This window comes from Chiloscyllium plagiosum, chromosome 5 (assembly GCF_004010195.1).
Source record: "Chiloscyllium plagiosum isolate BGI_BamShark_2017 chromosome 5, ASM401019v2, whole genome shotgun sequence".
Classification (NCBI taxonomy): domain Eukaryota; kingdom Metazoa; phylum Chordata; class Chondrichthyes; order Orectolobiformes; family Hemiscylliidae; genus Chiloscyllium; species Chiloscyllium plagiosum.
In genome coordinates this window covers 52,774,590-52,793,383 of record NC_057714.1, presented here as the reverse complement: position 1 = coordinate 52,793,383, position 18,794 = coordinate 52,774,590, and the positions used below count along the sequence as shown (strand labels likewise).

General features: G+C 41.4%; 1 protein-coding gene across 4 annotated transcripts in view; it reads left to right on the top strand.

Moving 5' to 3' along the window:
* LOC122549906 (growth factor receptor-bound protein 10-like) overlaps positions 1–18,794 on the top strand; it is a 200,285-nt gene that overhangs the window by 169,726 nt on the left and 11,765 nt on the right. For 3 of the 4 annotated variants that reach the window (XM_043690121.1, XM_043690122.1, XM_043690120.1), the window contains 5 exons: positions 6,292–6,369; positions 6,533–6,649; positions 9,687–9,753; positions 9,865–9,952; positions 12,818–12,911. In XM_043690121.1, coding sequence (XP_043546056.1) covers positions 6,292–6,369; positions 6,533–6,649; positions 9,687–9,753; positions 9,865–9,952; positions 12,818–12,911 — 444 coding nt within the window. Of the gene's footprint in view, positions 1–6,291; positions 6,370–6,532; positions 6,650–9,686; positions 9,765–9,864; positions 9,953–12,817; positions 12,913–18,794 lie in introns of those variants that run through there. The other variant, XM_043690123.1, reaches the window with a different exon arrangement.

Here is an 18,794-nt window from a genome sequence, read left to right as displayed (position 1 = left end):
TGGCTCAAAGGTAGAAGACAGAGGATGGTGGTGGAGGATTGTTTTTCAGACTGGAGGCCTGTGACCAGTGGAGTGCTACAAGGATCGGTGCTGGGCCCTCTACTTTTTGTCATTTGCATAAATGATTTGGATGCAAGCATAAGAGGTACAGTTAGTAATTTTGCAGATGACACCAAAATTGGAGGTGTAGTGGACAGCGAAGAAGGTTACCTCAGATTACAACAGGATCTTGACCGGATGGGCCAATGAGCTGAGGAGAGGCAGATGGAGTTTAATTCAGATAAATGTGAAGTGCTGCATTTTGGGAAAGCAAATCTTACCATTAAGTGTATAAGTCCTGCTCAGGTCCTAGGGAGTGTTGCTGAACAAAGAGACCTTAGAGTGCAGGTTCATTGCTCCTTGAAAGTGGAGTCACAGGTAGATAGGATAATGAAGGTGTTTGGTATGCTTTCCTTTATTGGTCAGAGTATTGAATACAGGAGTTGGGAGAAAGTGAGGACGATGCTGGAGATCAGAGCTGCAAATGTGCAGCTGGAAAAGCGCAGCAGGTCAGGCAGCATCCAAGGAGCAGGAGAATCGACGTTTTGGGCCTGAGCCCTTCTTCCGGAATTGCTGAAGAAGGGCTCAGACCCGAAACGTCGATTCTCCTGCTCCTTGGATGCTGCCTGACCTGCTGTGCTTTTCCAGTAACACATTTCCATTACAGGAGTTGGGAGGTCATGTTGCGGCTGTACAGGACATTGGTTAGGCCAGTGTTGGAATATTGCGCGCAATTCTGGTCTCCTTCCTTTCGGAAAGATGTTGTGAAACTTGAAAGGGTTCAGAAAAGATTTACAAGGATGTTGCCAGGGTTGGAGGAACTGAGCTACAGAGAGAGGCTGAGCAGGCTGGGGCTGTTTTCCCTGGAGCATCGGAGGCTGAGGGGTGACCTTATCGAGGTTTACAAAATTATGAGGGGCATGGATAGGATAAATAGACAAAGTCTTTTCCCTGGGGTTAGTGAGACAAGAACTAGTGGGCATAGGTTTAGGGTGAGAGGGGAAAGATATAAAAGAGACTTAAGGGGCAACTTTTTCACGCAGGGGGTGGTACGTGTATGGGATGAGCTGCCAGAGGATGTGGTGGAGGCTGGTACAATTGCAACATTTACGAGGCATTTGGATGGGTATATGAATAAGAAGGGTTAGGAGGGATCTGGGCCGGGTGTTGGCAGGTGGAATTAGATTTGGGTTGGGATGTCTGTTCGGCATGGACGGGTTGGACCGAAGGGTCTGTTTCCATGCTGTACATCTCTATGACTATGACAAAGCTGCTTGACTGGGTCTGCAGCAGATGGTGAGGGAACAATATACTTGACCTCATCCTTACCAGTCTCCTTGTATGCCTGATTCTATTTAAGCACCATATGATCTGCATGTCCTTGTATGCTATGATCCGCCTATACTGCTCACAAAATATAACTTTTTACTGTACTTACGTACATGTGACTGCAATAAATGAAATCAAATGCTGGCTGCAGATGCCTGACTGTATCAGTAAGAGTGACCACCCCACAGTCCTCGTGGCGACGAAGTCCTGACTTCACGTTGAGAATAAGTTCTATCATGTTGTTTGGCATGATCACCATGTGAAATAGGATAGACTTCAAGCAGATCTTGCAACTCAATACTGGGCATCAAAGAAGTGCTGTGAGCCTTCAGCAGCAGCAGAATTGTACTCCAGCGCAATCTGCAACTTCATTGCCTGGCATAAACCCCATTTAAGCCAGTTCAATAAAGAGTGCAGAAGGGCATGACAGGAGCAGAACGGCTCACCTGGAAATATGGTGTCAACCTGGTGAAGCTACCCAATGAGCATACTTGGACGCCAAACAGCATAAGCAGCAAGTAATGGACAGAGCTAAGCAATCCCACAACCAATGGATCAGATTTAAGCTCTACAATCCTGCCACATCCAGTTGTGAATGGTGATATGGACAATTAAACAACTTACTGAAGGCAGAGGTTCCACAAATATCCACATCCTGAATGATGAAAGGGCCCAGTACATCAGTGTAAAAGATAAGACTGAAGCACTCACCGCAATCTTCAGCCACAAGTGTTGAGCAGATGATTCATCTCAGCCTTCACCAGTGTTCCCAAAAGTTACAGATGCCTGTCTTCAGCCAATTCAATTCAGTCCATATGATTTCAAGAAACCATTGGCGACGACAGATACTGCAAGGGTTATGGGCCCTGACAACATTCCAGCAAAAGTACTGAAGATTTGTGCTCCCCATCCTCAATTTTGAAAGGGTCCAGCACATCAATGCAAAAGATAAGGCTGAAGGGGAACTTATTCTCTCCTAGCCAAGCCCTTCTAGTATAGTTACAACACTGGCATCAACCTAATAATGTGGAAGGTTTCCCAGGGATGCTTTATACCACCCCAGCATTCTACACCCGATCATGAGTAAAGCTATGGAACATGTCATCAATAGTGTTATCAATTAACACCTGCTCACCAATAACCTGTTCAATTGTGCCCAATTTGGGTTCCACCAGTACCACTCAGCTCCTGACCTAATTATAGCCTTGGTTCAAACATGGACAAAATTGCTGAATTCTAGAGGTGAGGTGAGAGTGACACCAAGCTGCATTTGATCAAGTGTGGGCATCAGGGACTCCGAGCAAAACTGGACTCAGTAGGTATTGGGGACAAAATCTCTGCTGGTTGGAGTCATACCTGACACATAAGATGCTTGTAGTTCTTGGAGGTCAGTTATCTCCGCTCCAGGGCGCCTGTGCAGGAGTTCCTCAGAGAAGTGTCCTTGGCCCAACTATCTACAACTGCTTCATCAATGACATTCCCTCCATCATATGGTCAGAAGTAGGGATATTCCCAGATGATTGCACAATGTTCAGTACCATTCATAACTCTTCAGATACTTAAGCAGCCATGTTCAAATGCCACAAGATCTGGATAATATCAAGTGACAATTAACATTTGCGCCACAAATGCCAGGCTATGACTATCACCAATAAAAGATCCTCTAACCTTCAGCCCTTGATTCAATGGTATTACAGTTACTGAACTCCCCCACTATCAACACCTTTGGGCTTACCAAACTCAACTGGATTCACTACAAGAGCAGGTCAGAGGCTTGGAACACTGCAGCATGTAATTCCCGTTCTGACTCCCCAATGCCTGTCCATCATCTGCAAGGCACAGGTCAGGAGTGTGCTGGAATACTCCTCACTTGCTTGGATGAGTACAGCTCCAAAAACACTCAAGAAGCTTGATACCATCCAGGACAAAGCAGCTTGCTTGATTGGCAGTGCATCTACAAGCATCTATTCCCTCCATCACCAGTGCTCAGCAACAGTGTTTACTATCTGCAAAATGCATAGCAGAACATCACCTTTGATCCTCAGACAGTACCTGCCAAACCTGTGACCACCTTTCATCTAGAAGGACAAGGGCCGCAGATACATGAGAACGCTACCACCTTCAAGTTCCCCTCCAAGCTACTCACCATGTAACTTGGAAATATCTTGGCATTCTTTCACTGTCACTGAGTTAACATCATGGACTGCCCTGTCTAATTGCATTGTGGGTCAACCCACAGCAGGTGGACTGCAGCAGTTCAAGAAGGCACGTCACCACCACCTTCTCTCGGGCAACAAGGAACGGGCAAGAGAAGCTGGCCAGCTAGCGATGCCCACATCCCAAAATAAATAAGAAAAAAAAACCACACCCATTCTATCACGTGTAATTTACAACCTGGGCACACTGACAACTGTTCAACCAAACCAGCTGCATTAGCTGTCAAGTTTCAACACAGTTAATAAACCACTTTCCTGTCTTGCAATGAGAAATAGAATTGCTCAACCTGCAATCAACAGGCAGAGCTGTATGTTCTTAGTTTCATTTGAGTGACTCTGGTTAAGGCAGTGGCTGGGCACAGGGCTGAAACCAGAGAAGTTTTCATGCACCTCTTGCTTCCACCCACAGCAGTCCCCTCCTGACCGTTCCATTTTTTAACCATTGTACTTTCCCACTTTAGTATCTCAAAAACTATATTGTAACTGAAACCACTTGATATATCAGTGTTTCAGTGATAGCTAAAGTTAAGATTTCAGTCATGCAAAGTCAGCTTTCTATATTGCGTGCTAAAACTCCATTGTGCCATATAAGCACAGACTACCGTCACAAGTACCAATGTTCAGAGGAGCATCAGAGATGTCACACTATCCCAGTAGTCTCACCAACAAGAACTCTATTCCAGAGGGATAACATTAGCACAACGGAGGACAGATCTGTTGCCCTTTCTAGCATTCATATCCTTACCACTGTCACTCTGCCCAGAGCTTTGCTGTTATCTGTCGACTAGCTGTTGTGTCTATTGCCAAGTCTGGTCTTGGACCATCTAGGTACAGAGTTACTTGAAATATCTACAAAGACCATATTCAGTTTCCTCAACTAAAAGTCTTTCATTAGCCATGTTTAAGTCACCAGGCTAATACCGCACAGGAGTACCAAATTAGGTACAAGGAGAACTGCCGCAAAGGATATGTACAAAGGTGATAAATTAGCATTTGTGGACATTGTGGCATTATTTGTTTTGGTATATTTATGTTGGGTTTTTTATTTTTGAATTGTGGCTAAGCCGATAGTCAAATGGGCAGTTAGAGGAAAGGTATGACCTGGGATAATGAGGGATTGGGATTGTGTTCACTGGAATCAGAGTTGGATGAGTTATTTACATAAGATAAGGCTTGGGACTATTGATGAACACAGTTCTTATGTTGTATACACTCGTATCAAATTGGATGAGATGTTCAAGGATAACCCAGATAAAATTTGGCTTTCTAGGTTGATTCCTCCTTTCGTCTTCATTCTCATCAGCTGCTGGCCAGTTAGCTGGTGGCAAGGGCTGCATCCTTATGATGAAGTTGTGTATTGTATAGTAGACCATTTGGTCCCATTCTTTTGCATAGTGCATGGCTTTCACAATAATCAGGTACATGGAGTAGTAAGTGGATAAACCTAGTTGCCATGCCCCGAATTTGGCATGGTAACTCATTTGCAAATAGCACAATGGATTGTGCACAATCAAAGCATTGGGATGTCTGCCAGGTTACCAAAGTTGACCTGGATACTTTGGTGTGCATGGTTGTACACTGAATGGATGTTGAGGCAATGAATTCCTTACTGGTGGTGGTGTATTTTGATTGATGCAAGGCGTTCACAAAAGGATGTGCCGACAGTTGATGCATAAAATCATCTGGGGAACTCTAAAAGTCAAGTGAAACCATTTACGTACTCTATTACATAAATAGAGTGCTGGAGAAACTCAACAGGTCTGGCAGCGTCCGGAGAGAAAATCAGAATTAAAGTATTGAGTCTGGTGACCCTTCATCAGCTGTTGTTCCCTGACAAAATAAGCATGAAATGCAATCTACCGTCTTTGAATACAGAGCATTGCTAACTTTTCTTTTGCAAGCCGTGTGACAAACCGTGAGTTGTTGCCATTTCTTTGCTACAGAAAGTTGCATATTTCAGTGAAGACATCCCATCTGAAATACAGATGTTTCAAGCACACTTACTTACTGAAATTCAGAAAATTCTTCAATTTTTTTTTGGATGGATACAGCCTGCTTTTGAGAATCCAAGTCACCATCCTCTTCCCCGTCAGTAGCAGTTGGTGTTGCTCTCCCTGTACTCTGGTCATTCTCCCAGTCCTTCGGTATTCAAGAAGTTCTGCCTTCCACTGCACCCGTGTCTGACAGCAGCTAAGTTAGCCAGAATTTAGGATCAAGTCCTTCAGCATTGTGACATCACACTGTTAACATTACTTTAAAGAACTTTTGCAAGTGTCACATACTTTCATGATCTCACCAACAGTCTGCTGAGATTGAGAAGTAACTGTTCTATATATAGTTAATGATCCATTTAGACAGCAGTGGTGGGGATCTTCCTTGCTATTTAATCACTTATGCATGATGAAGGGAATCATTAGCTTGAGCTTCAAAATGTTAATACTGACATCAAAACAGCATTGCATGCTGATTGACATCATGATCTGCGTGCCTCCATTTGGCATGTGCACGAATGCAAGTAGCAATATACAATCTGGTGGGATTCACAATACAGGTATAAACATGCATTTGAATCTCTAAGAATTGCACACCTAAATTTAATTAAATCTCTTCATTAGAAAATAGATATGGAGTCACCATGTAATCCCGACTTTCTCTTTGTAAAATTTATCATTGCTGTTTAAAGTTACAGTTTGTTTTTTTTCTGTAGTATGGCATCCTGTTGTACCAGAACTATCGGATTCCTCAACAAAGAAAAACATTACTATCCCATTTCTCTACACCCGTGGTAGGTCGTCTTCTTTCATTAAAACATTTTGATTCTCTTCTGTCCTCTCCTGAATTTTTAATCTTTTTCACTGAAGTGCATTTTTGAAAGTTTCAATGTACTTGCTTTTGTCAGTGAATCATGTACATCACAAATGTTATTTTGTTTCTATCATCCTTTTTAGAGAAGCATATCTGAAAATTCTTTGGTAGCTATGGACTTCTCTGGACACACGGGTCGGGTCATTGAAAATCCTGCAGAGGCCCAAAATGCAGCCATGGAAGAAGGTCATACATGGAGGGTAAAGACATTTCTTAACCCTTTTTCTAGTCCTTTACGGCAGAAAACATTGTAATGAATACTGGAGAAAAAGGAGAGTGGACTGACAGGAGGTTGAAATAAGATAGCACTTGTTTGGTTGGGGTAGGAAGTTTGTAGGGCTGAATAGGTTAAAGAAGAATTTAGATCTTACAGAGTAATTACTTAAATTTCAAACTTTGTGCTGAGTTCGCTGTCAGTCATTGAATATTGGGATAAGATGCAGAAAGTAAAGTTTTTGATATGTTGAGGTTTGTGGAAACCAAGCAATGGGAAACCAATTAAAGCAGATTAGATTAGATTACATTACATTACAGTGTGGAAACAGACCCTTCGGCCCAACAAGTCCACACCGACCCACCGAAGCGCAACCCACCCATACCCCTACATTTACCTCTTACCTAACACTACGGACAATTTAGCATGGCCAGTTCACCTGACCTGCACATCTTTGGACTGTGGGAGGAAACCGGAGCACCCGGAGGAAACCCACGCAGACACTGGGAGAACGTGCAAACTCCACACAGTCAGTCACCTGAGGCGGGAATTGAACCCAGGTCTCTGGCACTGTGAGGCAGCAGTGCTAACCACTGTGCCACCGTGCCGCCCACAATGGAATAATAAAGGAGGTGACAAGGGCTTGAACAAAAGTTGAATGGAAAAACGACTGATGTCAGGGAGTGCTGTTGATGTGTTCGCATGATGGAGATAATACAGCTGAAACTGGTGGTTTTGAATACAATGAAACAGTTCAGACAAATGTAATTCAGCCTGAAATAATGATTGGGAAGGATACAAAGTCAGAGGCATGAGTGCAGAGTTTCTCATTGTATGAAAGCTTTCGGAAGATCCAAAATGGAGGATGGGTGTAAGAGCTGCTGCTTTTGTGAGATATTTTAGATTTTGGAGGTAATTTCCTAGAATGCCAGGAGCTGCAATTACTGTTTTATATGTTGTTGCATTGTTTTGGAACCTTGACGGATAAAGATCAAACAACGGCAACTTTGAAAGGCGGAAGACAGCCAAAAGGCAGTGAGAACACAGTCAGTGAGGGCGAAAGAGAGAAAGAAACCTACACTGCTAACTGACACAGCAGTGAATCTGCACAGTTAGTACTTTTGCTGTTTGAGTTCATGTATCTGTGGACATTAGAGTGCATCCAGGAAAAATTAACCAACAGTAAAATTCACAGCTGACCTTGGACGAACCTCTGTGGGAGAGCTCATAGCACAGGAGCAGATAAGTGCATAGCTTTTAAGTGTGACCTTGCTGTAAATCTACAATAGTGAGTATAGTGAGTTGATCCTTGATTATATGTTTTATTGAAATCTGTCTCTTGATTACATTTTAAAAATATATACCTTAAGTACTAAGTTAGTCAGAACAGTGGCTTTTTAGAACAATAAGACAGTGCTAAATTCTGGTGCTACGAGCTCGTGAGAGTAGGAATAGGAAGATAGAGCAGATGAATGTGTGGCTGAGGAGCTGGTGCAAGGGAGAAAGGTTCACATTTTTGGATCAGTGAAACCTCTTCTGGGGTAGAAGTGACCTGTACAAGAAAGACGGATATACCTGAATTGGAAGGGGACTAATATACAAGCAGGGAGATTTGCTCGAGCTGCTTGGGAGGATTTCTTAGGGCAGAGCGGTGGACATGGTCGATATGGACTTCAGTAAGGCGTTCAAGGTTCCTCATGGGGGACGGTTGGCAAGGTTAGATCTCATGGAATACAGGGAGAACTAGCCATTTGGATACAGAACTGGCTCGAAGGTAGAAGACAGAGGATGGTGGTGGTGGAGGGTTGTTTTCCAGACTGGAGACCTGTGACCAGTGGTGTGCCACAAGGATCGGTGCTGGGTCCACTGCGTCATTATATAAATGATTTGGATGTGAACAGAGGAGATATAATTAGTAAGTTTTCAGATGATACCAAAATTGGAGGTGTGGTGGACAGCAAAGAAGGTTACCTCAGAGTACAACGGGACCTTGATCAGATGGTCCACAGGCCGAAGAGTGGCAGATGGAGTTGAATTTAGATAAATATGAGGTGCTGCATTTTGGAAATGCAAATCAGGACAGGACTTATACACTTAATGGTAAGGTACTGGGGAGTGTTGCTGACTGAAGGGACCTTGGAGTGCAGGTTCATAGCTCCTTGAGAGTGGAGTCGCAGGTAGATACGGTCGTGAAGAAGGTTCTTGGTATGCTTTCCTCTATTTGACAGAGCAGTGAGTGTAGGAGTTACAATTCTACAAATGCATTGTAATTGCAGATACGCTCTATTTTGTTCAAAACACACACCATCTGCAGGCAACAATCCATGTAACATTTATAAATTCCTACTTTGGAAATAGCACCAGTCTGACTCAAGATTGGGATACAGGCAGACTCTAACCTCACACCTTGAATGCATTGTCTGAGCTTAGCTGTCACCTTTTTTTTAAAAAAAATCTTAAGTCATATCGGGAATGTGACTTGAAAGAAGTTCTGGCATTTACATATTGATGAACCGAAACTGCAACCCATTCTAAAATAAGAAAGATTTAACAGCAGTCTAGGTTTGTTCAATATATCGTATCAGTTGCATGCGTGAAGCTGTGATCTTTTGCTATAAATTCTGTGTCTTATGATTCTGCTCCATTGCTATCTGATGAAGGAGCAGTGATCCGAAAGCTCGTACTTCCAAATAAACCTGTTGGACTATAACCTGGTGTGTGACGTTTTTTTAAACTTTGTCCACAGAGTCCAACATCGGCATCGCCAAATCATACTTTACATTTGCAGGGGTAGCCAAAAGAATGTGTGAATGTGAAATCCAATCTATTTTTTTGGAACAATTACCTTTCTTTCAAGTTTAAAAAAACCCTTCACTTCCTTTGTGATTAATTTCACTTTCTTTAGCCAGCTGCAAGGGCTTATATCCTATAAATATATGGGAATGTACTGTTAATTTTTAACTTTTGGAATAAAGCGAGTTGTCATATGAGACAAATGTTGTTTTAAATGTTTTTGCTTGCAGAAACGTAGTCAGCGAATGAACACTTTGGGTAGTTCAAGTCCTTTACATCCCCCAACACTCGGTCACAGTAAGTTGCATGTAAATTGAAAATTTCTCTTTATTTGTCTTATTGTTAGTGATATGCACAGTTAAAGTTCAAAGCTTGAAACCAATGTCACTAATTTCTTTCATCATCTAGCTATTCACAGAACTCAGCCATGGTTCCACGGCCGCATCTCTCGAAAAGAGGCTCATAGTATGATTGAAAAACAGGGACCTGTGGATGGGTAAGAACAAAACTATCTCCATTCTACAACTCGTGTCCACGTACTGAGAGCAAACATTCAGGAAATTATTGGAGTTCAGTAATTTAGTTGAAGCTTTGCACAGGCTGTTGTAAACTATTCAAAAAACTTCGCTCTTTCATATTGTTTTAATTTTTCTGTCTTTAATGATTTCCAAAGATAAATTGTCCAATCTGATGTATAAATAATTAAGCACTGATTGGATAATTGGGAGGCTCTGTTATTAAGACTTATACAATGCCGTGAGTTTATTTCTCCCCAGATTAATCTTTTTGCATCATTTCATAGCAGCAAATACAAAACTTCAGAGTAGTTTACTCTGGGAATATGCTGGCTGCTTTGCACTGTATCTGTTTTGTCTGCTCAATTGACAGCATGTCTCCCCATAAAGTACTGAATTCTGAATGTTGCATTTTCTGTTGGACCCAATTTGTTCACTTTTGGTTTTGCAAATTATTTCCTGTTGCACTGCTTGTTTGAATTTAACTTTTTTTGTTTACTTATTCCACTCTTCCTCCCCTGACATTTTTTCTCTCACCTTAATATCATGTCCAGCTGCAACTTTGGTCTCCAAGTTGTGAATCATACATTTGGCATGTTGAAACAAATTCAGCAGATGTGTCCCACAGTTTAGCCAAGCTAAATTTCCAAAGTCTTTGCCTGTTGCATCTTGCACATATGTTGTATGGTAAATAGCAGTTATTTTGGACAGGTGACAAGAAGGCCAAGCAGCTGTCATCAGAAGAAGACCATTAGGCTTGAAAATCAGAAAATGAAACTGAGTTTTACAGGAAGTCAAGTGTGAGTAACTTCTGTTTGGTTGACCAAGTACAACGTTTGGTCATCTGTCTTTAAACACACAGTTCCTCAAAGTCCTCAAACCTGGCACCAAGCTCATGGTCTACAGGGCAGCAGCATTACCTGTCCTCATATATATGTTGAAGATGTGGACAATGTAGAGTAGACGACTCAGATCCCTCAAGAACTACAAGTGCCTCTGTGAAGTCTTGCAAATCTAATAGCAGTGTAGGTGCTCGAATGTCAATATACTCTTTCAGACCAACATCCCCAGCAAAATAGCACTGATGTCATTCAGTCTGCTGTGTTGGGTAGTTGCATTGACCTCATGCCTGATGTGTCTTCCAAAATTAATTATGTTCTGAGCTTCGTCATGACATGTGATTACTGGGAGGGCAGGGGAAATGTTTCAACATGTTCTCAACATCTCCTTGACCATATGCATCAGTACCTTCTTATGAGTAACTCTTGGTCAAGACTGTTTAAACTGGAGAAGAGTATTCCCAAGGTGAAGTCCAACTCAAGTATTTCCAACATGCCCAGGTAGAAGCCAAGTTCATACAGGGGAAGGAGTCTGCAAATATTTAGGCATCACACTCATTTACCTCATCAAGGCACATGTGTCCAACTTTTGGCAAATCTAACATTGGATCGTTTTGGACCTTTAAATGCAGAGTGGAAGAAAGCATTCCCCTGTCTTGAAGAACTGATGAAGTAGTAAGGAGGACTAAGTACATATGCTTGCAATTCACTTCAAGTTCTTTCAACCTGCAACAATGGAAAACCCAATAAATACTACATTGACCATTGCTTTTAAAAAACAAAGTTACATTTTTAGATTATCCTATCAGGCCCAGAGACAAGTTATGGATCTAAGTCATCCTGTGGTATGGAGAATGTAAGGACTGCAGACATAGTTGCTGGAACCTTACTCTGAAGCCTCTTCCACAGAAGCCCACATTCCTGATGAAGGGCTTATGCCTGAAACGTCAATTCTTCTCCTCGGATGCTGCCTGACCTGCTGTGCTTTTCTAGCACCTCACTTTTCACCTCATCCTGTGGTGTGGTATGCTGTGTGTGCTCTGCTTGAAACCACGTTCTTGGCTCTCTGTTGATTCTTCACCTTGACAGTTTTTATCTGTGCTGGTTTATAATTGCATTCATAGAGGTAGGTCCGAAGCCTAACTCACTTGGATTGAGAACTGAACCTATGTTGTTAGCATTATTTTGAACTGCATGCTATACATCTAGCCAGGTCAACTAATCAGACCTCAGGCCATCAAATATTTTCACTATTTACTCTCTATATCTTCATTCCGTGTCATGGGACGGTCTGTTGGTACTGATACCCTCTTAATTATTTGACAGTTGCCTGTTTCAATGGTGTATCTGTATACTTGTTTTATTTCTGGGGATCTGCTGAAAGGCCATTGCTGGACCACATTTGAGAGGTTGCATTTATAACTTTTATCAATTTATGCCATGCCTAAACAGTATGCCCCTCTCTGCGTATCTCCAGATCTGCTGTGGAAGGATTCAAATTTCATTCAGTTTAGTTTCCAGTCGGTTAAGTCTTTCCTTGCAAGACTCTTGTAAAATATGACTTTGAGTAGTTGCTAATACAAGAAAAAATAGAAGATGAACTGCACTTCTGACATGCAAGCTTCCATACAGATGGGTTTACTTTGCATTTCATATCGATCTACCATTTTCTGAAATGGTAATAATGCCACTGTCTCTACACATTGGTAAAATATTATGGTGTTGGGAAGTGAATAGAAAAAGCTAGAAATAGTGACATAAACAGCATCTGCAAAAAGTGGAACCTCACTCCATAGATGCTGTCTGACCTGCTAAGTATTTCCAGCATTTTTTGTTCATTTGTTATTGCTGATATGTGGGCATTTTTATATTTGCTAGAAACCTTTGTAATCTGCTGAATGTATTATTTAGATCCAAACTCTCTGCCACATAACCTCTTTTTCTTCAATGCAGTATTTGTACCTTGAATTTTAACAAGGAGGTATGATTTTGATTTTGTTTCTGCAGGTTATTTCTTTTGAGAGATAGTCAGAGTAACCCAAAGACATTTGTGCTAACATTATACTGCCAACAGAAGATCAGGCATTTCCAGATACTGCCAGTAAGTTTTTGAATTTTTTTTCCAAAATCTCATAGATTTATGTCATTGTCTCCTTCTGGTGTCAGGTGCTTTCTGATAGTCATCCAGTTATTTATAACTGATAAATACTGTCGGTGCATTGAATAATTATATAATACAACTGAGCCTCACTGACAAAAGAGAATTCCACAAGTCCCTATTTTTCAATATATTCAGATTTTGCTTATTTACATTTAATACTTGATTTCCTCTGATATTACAAACAATAGAATCAAGACCAATGGGTAATTCTAGGTCAGAGGACAATGAGATAATTGAACCAAGGTAAGGGGAAAGAAAGAGAGCCAATGGATGGAGAGAATAGGAGGCAGAAGAAGAAGAGAAAAGGTAAAGGGAAGTCAAGGTAGGGAGGAAAAGAATGAGGAGAGCAAAGGAATGTACAGATATAGAATATTGGAGGTCAGAAGATTGGAGAAGAGGGAAAGGTGAATTGGGAAGAAAGTTAAAGATGCCAGCGGAGAGGGGGATGGAACCAGGGATGTGGCTTATGTTCTTAAGAAACCTCATAAGCAGTGAATTTACGAACAAATTTCATATTAGGAGTCAATAGGACAGCTTTCAAGTATGTAAAAAAAATTAATGTGAAGAGTGCATGGTAGGATGTAAAGTGTAAAACAGCATTTTTAATAATTATGAAAATTTCCAAATGTAGTTAAAAGAAATAATGTAGTTAATGTCATACCTACTTCTGGTGAAGTTGAAATCTTTTTGAACCTGGACAGAATAGTCAAGGTGGCTAAAGTTGATGTTGCAGTAGGATAAAGACAATGTTACTTTTGACTGCTTTGTCTTTTGAATTTTGGAAGGTTCTGAGCAAGCAGCAACAGCAGTGCCACTCAGCAAAGATTGTGCTTAGTTCCATGATTGTAATACAGTCTGTTGCTTCTGCTTTTCGTTTTTTAGCTGATCTTCTTAGGTTCGTTAGCTCAGTTGGCATGATGACTGATTGGCAGTGCAGTGTGTTGCAAACAGTATGGGTTCAAATCCTGTATCAGCTGTGCTTATCATGAAGGACTTTACTTCTCAACTTTTCATCTTGCCTGAGATGTGGTGACTCTTATGGACCAGGCCAGACCCCCTCAAACCATTTCAAGAAGGTAGCCCATACCCTAGCTTTTCTAGTTGCTTTGAGCAGGTGTATAGAAGATATTCCAGGAGTGATGCAGCTGGTCAAAACCGAGAGTCATAGAGATGTATAGCATGGAAACAGACCTTTCGGTCCAAACCGTCCTTGCTGACCAGATATCCCAACCCAATCTAGTCCCACCTACCAGCACCCAGCCCATATCCCTCCAAACCCTTCCTATTCATATACCCATCCAAATGACTTTTAAATGTTGCAATTGTACTGGCCTCCACCACTTTCTCTGGCAGCTCATTCCATACACGTGCCACCCTCTGCGTGAAAAAGTTGCCCCTTAGGTCTATTTTATATCTTTCCCCTCTCACCCAAAACCTATGCCCTGTAGTTCTGGACTCCCCCATCCCAGGGAAAAGACTTTGTTTATTTATCCTATCCATGCCCCTCATAATTTTGTAAACCTCTATAAGGTCACCCCTCCGCCTTCGACGCTCCAGGGAAAACAGCCCCAGCCTGTTCAGCCTTTCCCTGTAGCTCAAATCCTCCAACCCTGGCAACGTCCTTGTAAATCTTTTCTGAACCCTTTCAAGTTTTACAACATCTTTCCGATGGGAAGGAGACCAGAATTGCATGCGATATTCCAACCGGGCCTAGCCAACATCCTGTACAGCCGCAACATGACCTCTCAACTCCTGTACTCAATACTCTGACCAATAAAAGAAAGCTTATCAAATGCCGCCTTCACTATCCTGTCTACCTGTGACTCCACTTTCAAGGAGCTATGAACCTGTACTCCAAGGTCTCTTTGTTCAGCAACACACCCTAGGACCTTACAATTAAGTGAAAAGTCCTGCTAAGATGTGCTTTCCCAAAATGCAGCACCTCACATTTATCTGAATTAAACTCCATCAGCCACTTCTCAGCCCATTTCCCCATCTGGTCCAGATCCTGTTGTAATCTGAGGTAACCTTCTTCGCTGCCCACTACATCTCCAATTTTGGTGTGATCTGCAAACTTACTAATTGTATCTCTTATGCTCACATCCAAATCATTTATGTAAATGACAAAAAGTAGAGGACCCAGCACCAATCCTTGTGGCACTCCACTGGTCAAAGGCCTCCAGTCTGAAAAACAACCCTCCACCACTACCCTCTGTCTTCTATCTTTGAACCAGTTCTGTATCCAAATGGCCAGTTCTCCCTGTATTCGTGAGATCTAACCTTGCTAATCAGTCTCCCATGAGGAACCTTGTCGAACGCCTTGCTGAAGTCCGTATAGATCACATCTACCGCTCTGCCCTCATCGATCCTCTTTGTTACTTCTTCAAAAAACTTAATCGGTTTTAAACAAAACAGAATTTATTTACAGAGTACTGAATTAAACAGAATACAGAATAACTTACCCTGTCCAAAAACCCAACAAACTATCCCAACATAATGATGTTGTCCTAAACTCCGGCAACAATCCCCATAAACACCCCTTACCAAAAAACGTAAAATCAAACACAGGGTCTTATAGGCAAGAGAGAGATTGCGGAGAAATTCAGCATGGAACACCTTCTTCCATGTCGCTGTTTCTTTTGGATTCCTAGCTAGCAACTGACTAGCAGCTCTGAACAGCCAGACTGCTAAAACCTAAGCCAAACCAAACCAGCAAAAAGCTGAGCTGGGAAAACTGGCCATTCCCTTTTCATTCAAAGCCCCTTGAAAGCCTTTTTCCTGAGGCGCTATCTGTTAGCTATAACCAAATTGGCTGTAAAACCCATACAAACTAGACACCTCAGAACCACTGCATTTACAACTCCTTTGAAAAATAACCATGGACATCATAACCTTGTTAAAGGAGCAGCATTGTCGCACCTCCTCCCTTAAAAACAAATAAACCATCCGTATCCAAAGATGGCTTCCTTGTAAAAACTCCTGAATCTTGCACTGTTAGTACCCTGCAACACCCATGTACATTCCATTGACTATAAACATGCAGACATGTGCACTAAATTCTATTACAGTCTGTTTTACTCCCGTCATCGAACGCCTCCGTTTCTCATCCAAGTCTCAACAATGTGTCAGCAATCACGTTTTCTCATGCAGCCACATACACAATTATTAAATGAATAGCTATAACAACAAGCTGTATCTAAAATGTTTGGAATTTGTGTCCTGAGATTTCTCCACAAACGTCAATGGTCAGTGTATACGATTGTCTCAGATACATTACTGGTAACATAAACATTGTCACACCAACACCAAACTCAAAAATCTCCTTCATGGCTGTCAAATATTTTTGCTGATGGATGTTCAGTTTCCTGGAGAAATAGCGGATAGGTCTTTCTGTCTTCTTATTGTCATCTTGTGAGCGCTGATATCCGCATCACTCTCAGCAATAACCACCTTGAATGGCTTTGCATAATTAGGTGTGGCTAACACTGGGGCGGTGGTTAATACGGCTTTCAGGCTGTCAAATGCCTTCTGATAGTCCGCTGTCCACTGAAATTTCTTGCCATCCTTTAGTAATTCAGTGAGTGGAGCAGCCATACTGTTGAAATTTGGTACAAATTTTTGATAAAATCCAATCAATCCCCGGAATTGTAGTACTGCTTGTTTTGTCGATTAGTATGGGAAACTCCCCAGTTACCTTTGTTTTTCCATTCCATGGGGTCATTTGTCCATATCTAGTAACATGGCCCAGGAAAGTGACTTAGGCTTTGACATATTCGCTTTTAGCCTGGTTTATCGCCAAGCCTGCCTTCTGCAGTCAATTCAACAATTTTGATAAATGTTGCAAATGTTCCTTCCATGTGTGACTAAAAATCACCAGGTCATCTATGTATACGACACAATTGGGTACTCTGGCAATGACCATATTGGTTCGTCTCTGAAGTGTTTGCGTTTTTCACACCAAACGCCATGGCTTTAAATTGATACAGTCCATTCGATGAAATGAGAGCCGAAATTGTCTTCACTCTTTTGGACAAAGGTACCTGCCAGTATCCTCTGAGCGACTCCAACTTGGGAATATAAGTTGCTTGTCCCACCTTTTCAACAGTCTTCCAAACATGGAATCGCATATTCACCAGTCTTTGTAACTGCATTGACTTTGCAATAGTCCATACATAACCATCTAGTTTTGACACTATTACTGTGGGTGAGCTCCAGTCACTATAACTCACTTCGATTATGCCATCTTGGAGGATAAGTTCAATCTCCTTTTGAACCTGTGCCAACTTTAGAGGGCAATGCTGATAATGATGTTGCTTAATCTGAACAGCATTTCCTACATCTATGCCATGCATAATGAGGTGAGTACTTCCCAGCGTATTTGGACCTATCTTCCCATGCAAAAGCAATAACTCTTGCAGGTCATTTCGATTTTCCTCTGGAAGGTAAATCATTTTTTTATCCCAATTTTTGACCACTTCCTCATTATCCAATTTAATTTGATGAATGCCTAATTCAGAATCCTCTAAACTTGGTTATTCAGTCTGTATTGTAACCAATAACACAGTCTCCTTTGGCTTTCCTTCCCTGTCAAAATATCTTTTGAGAATATTCACATGACACTCTCTGTGAGATGGCTTTCTGTCTGGAGTCCTTATCGAATAGTTCACCTCACTCAATTTCCTTTTGACTTGATAAAGTCCACTAAACTTTGCTTTTAAAGGTTCGCCAATCACTGGAAGTAACACAAACACCTTATCCCCGACAGCAAAATTGCAAGTTTTCGATTTCTTATCTGCATTCAGTTTCATTGTGTATTGATACTTTTAAAAGCTATCTAGCCAACTCCGCAGCACTAATTTTTTATATATATTTTTATTAGAAATTTAACATTTTTACAAGTTTACAAAAATAAACAAAACTCTCAGATATAAACATTGATATACAATTAGCTCAAATATACAATAGCCAAAATTTAACAAAAAAACAAAAAAAAAACAAAAAAAAAGAAAAAAAAACAAACAAAACTCAACTATCTACTAATCTAACCTACAACTAACCAGAGTGTACATTTAAGTCTCTTACATGCTCGGGATGTGTTAGCATCAGATATAATAAAACCCGTATTCGTGTGAGATTCCTCCCCCGAGGGGCCCCGGACCAGCCAGGTTTGTAATCTCAATTAAATAAAAGCCCTTGTTAGGATAGCCGAAATATCTGTATTTATGTAATTCAAAAAGGGCTGCCATATTTTATAAAATAATTCGGTCTTTCGGTGCACCATATTTGTAAGGAGGTCAAGGGGAATACATTCCATAATTAGTCTGTGCCAATTTGAAAGTCCAGGGGGGCCCTCAGCCGCCCAGTTCACCAAAATATTTTTCCTTGCACAGAAAGAAAGAATAGAAAATAGTCTCTTCCTGTACGTGTCCGGGGAGGGAAAGTTCGAAAAGCCCAAGAGGAGAGATACAGGGTCCACTTTAATTTCCGGTCCTAAAATTTCTGTCAGGGTACTTGCTACTTTAGTCCAATATCTACGGATCTTATGACAGGTCCATAAGCAATGTACAAGAGTGCCCACCTCTATTTTACATTTAGGACACATTGAAGATGCTCCTGCCTTAAATTTTGCCAATCGAACCGGTGCTATATGGGCCCTATGAAGTATCTTCAGCTGGATAGCCTGGGTTCTGTTACAAATAGTACTTCTTCTAGCATTTTCCCAAATATCATTCCACATTTCTGTGGAGATTTCTAGTCCCAGATCCTGATCCCATATTTTAAGCAGATTATCCATATCTCCCGATACGTCATCATGTAGTAAAT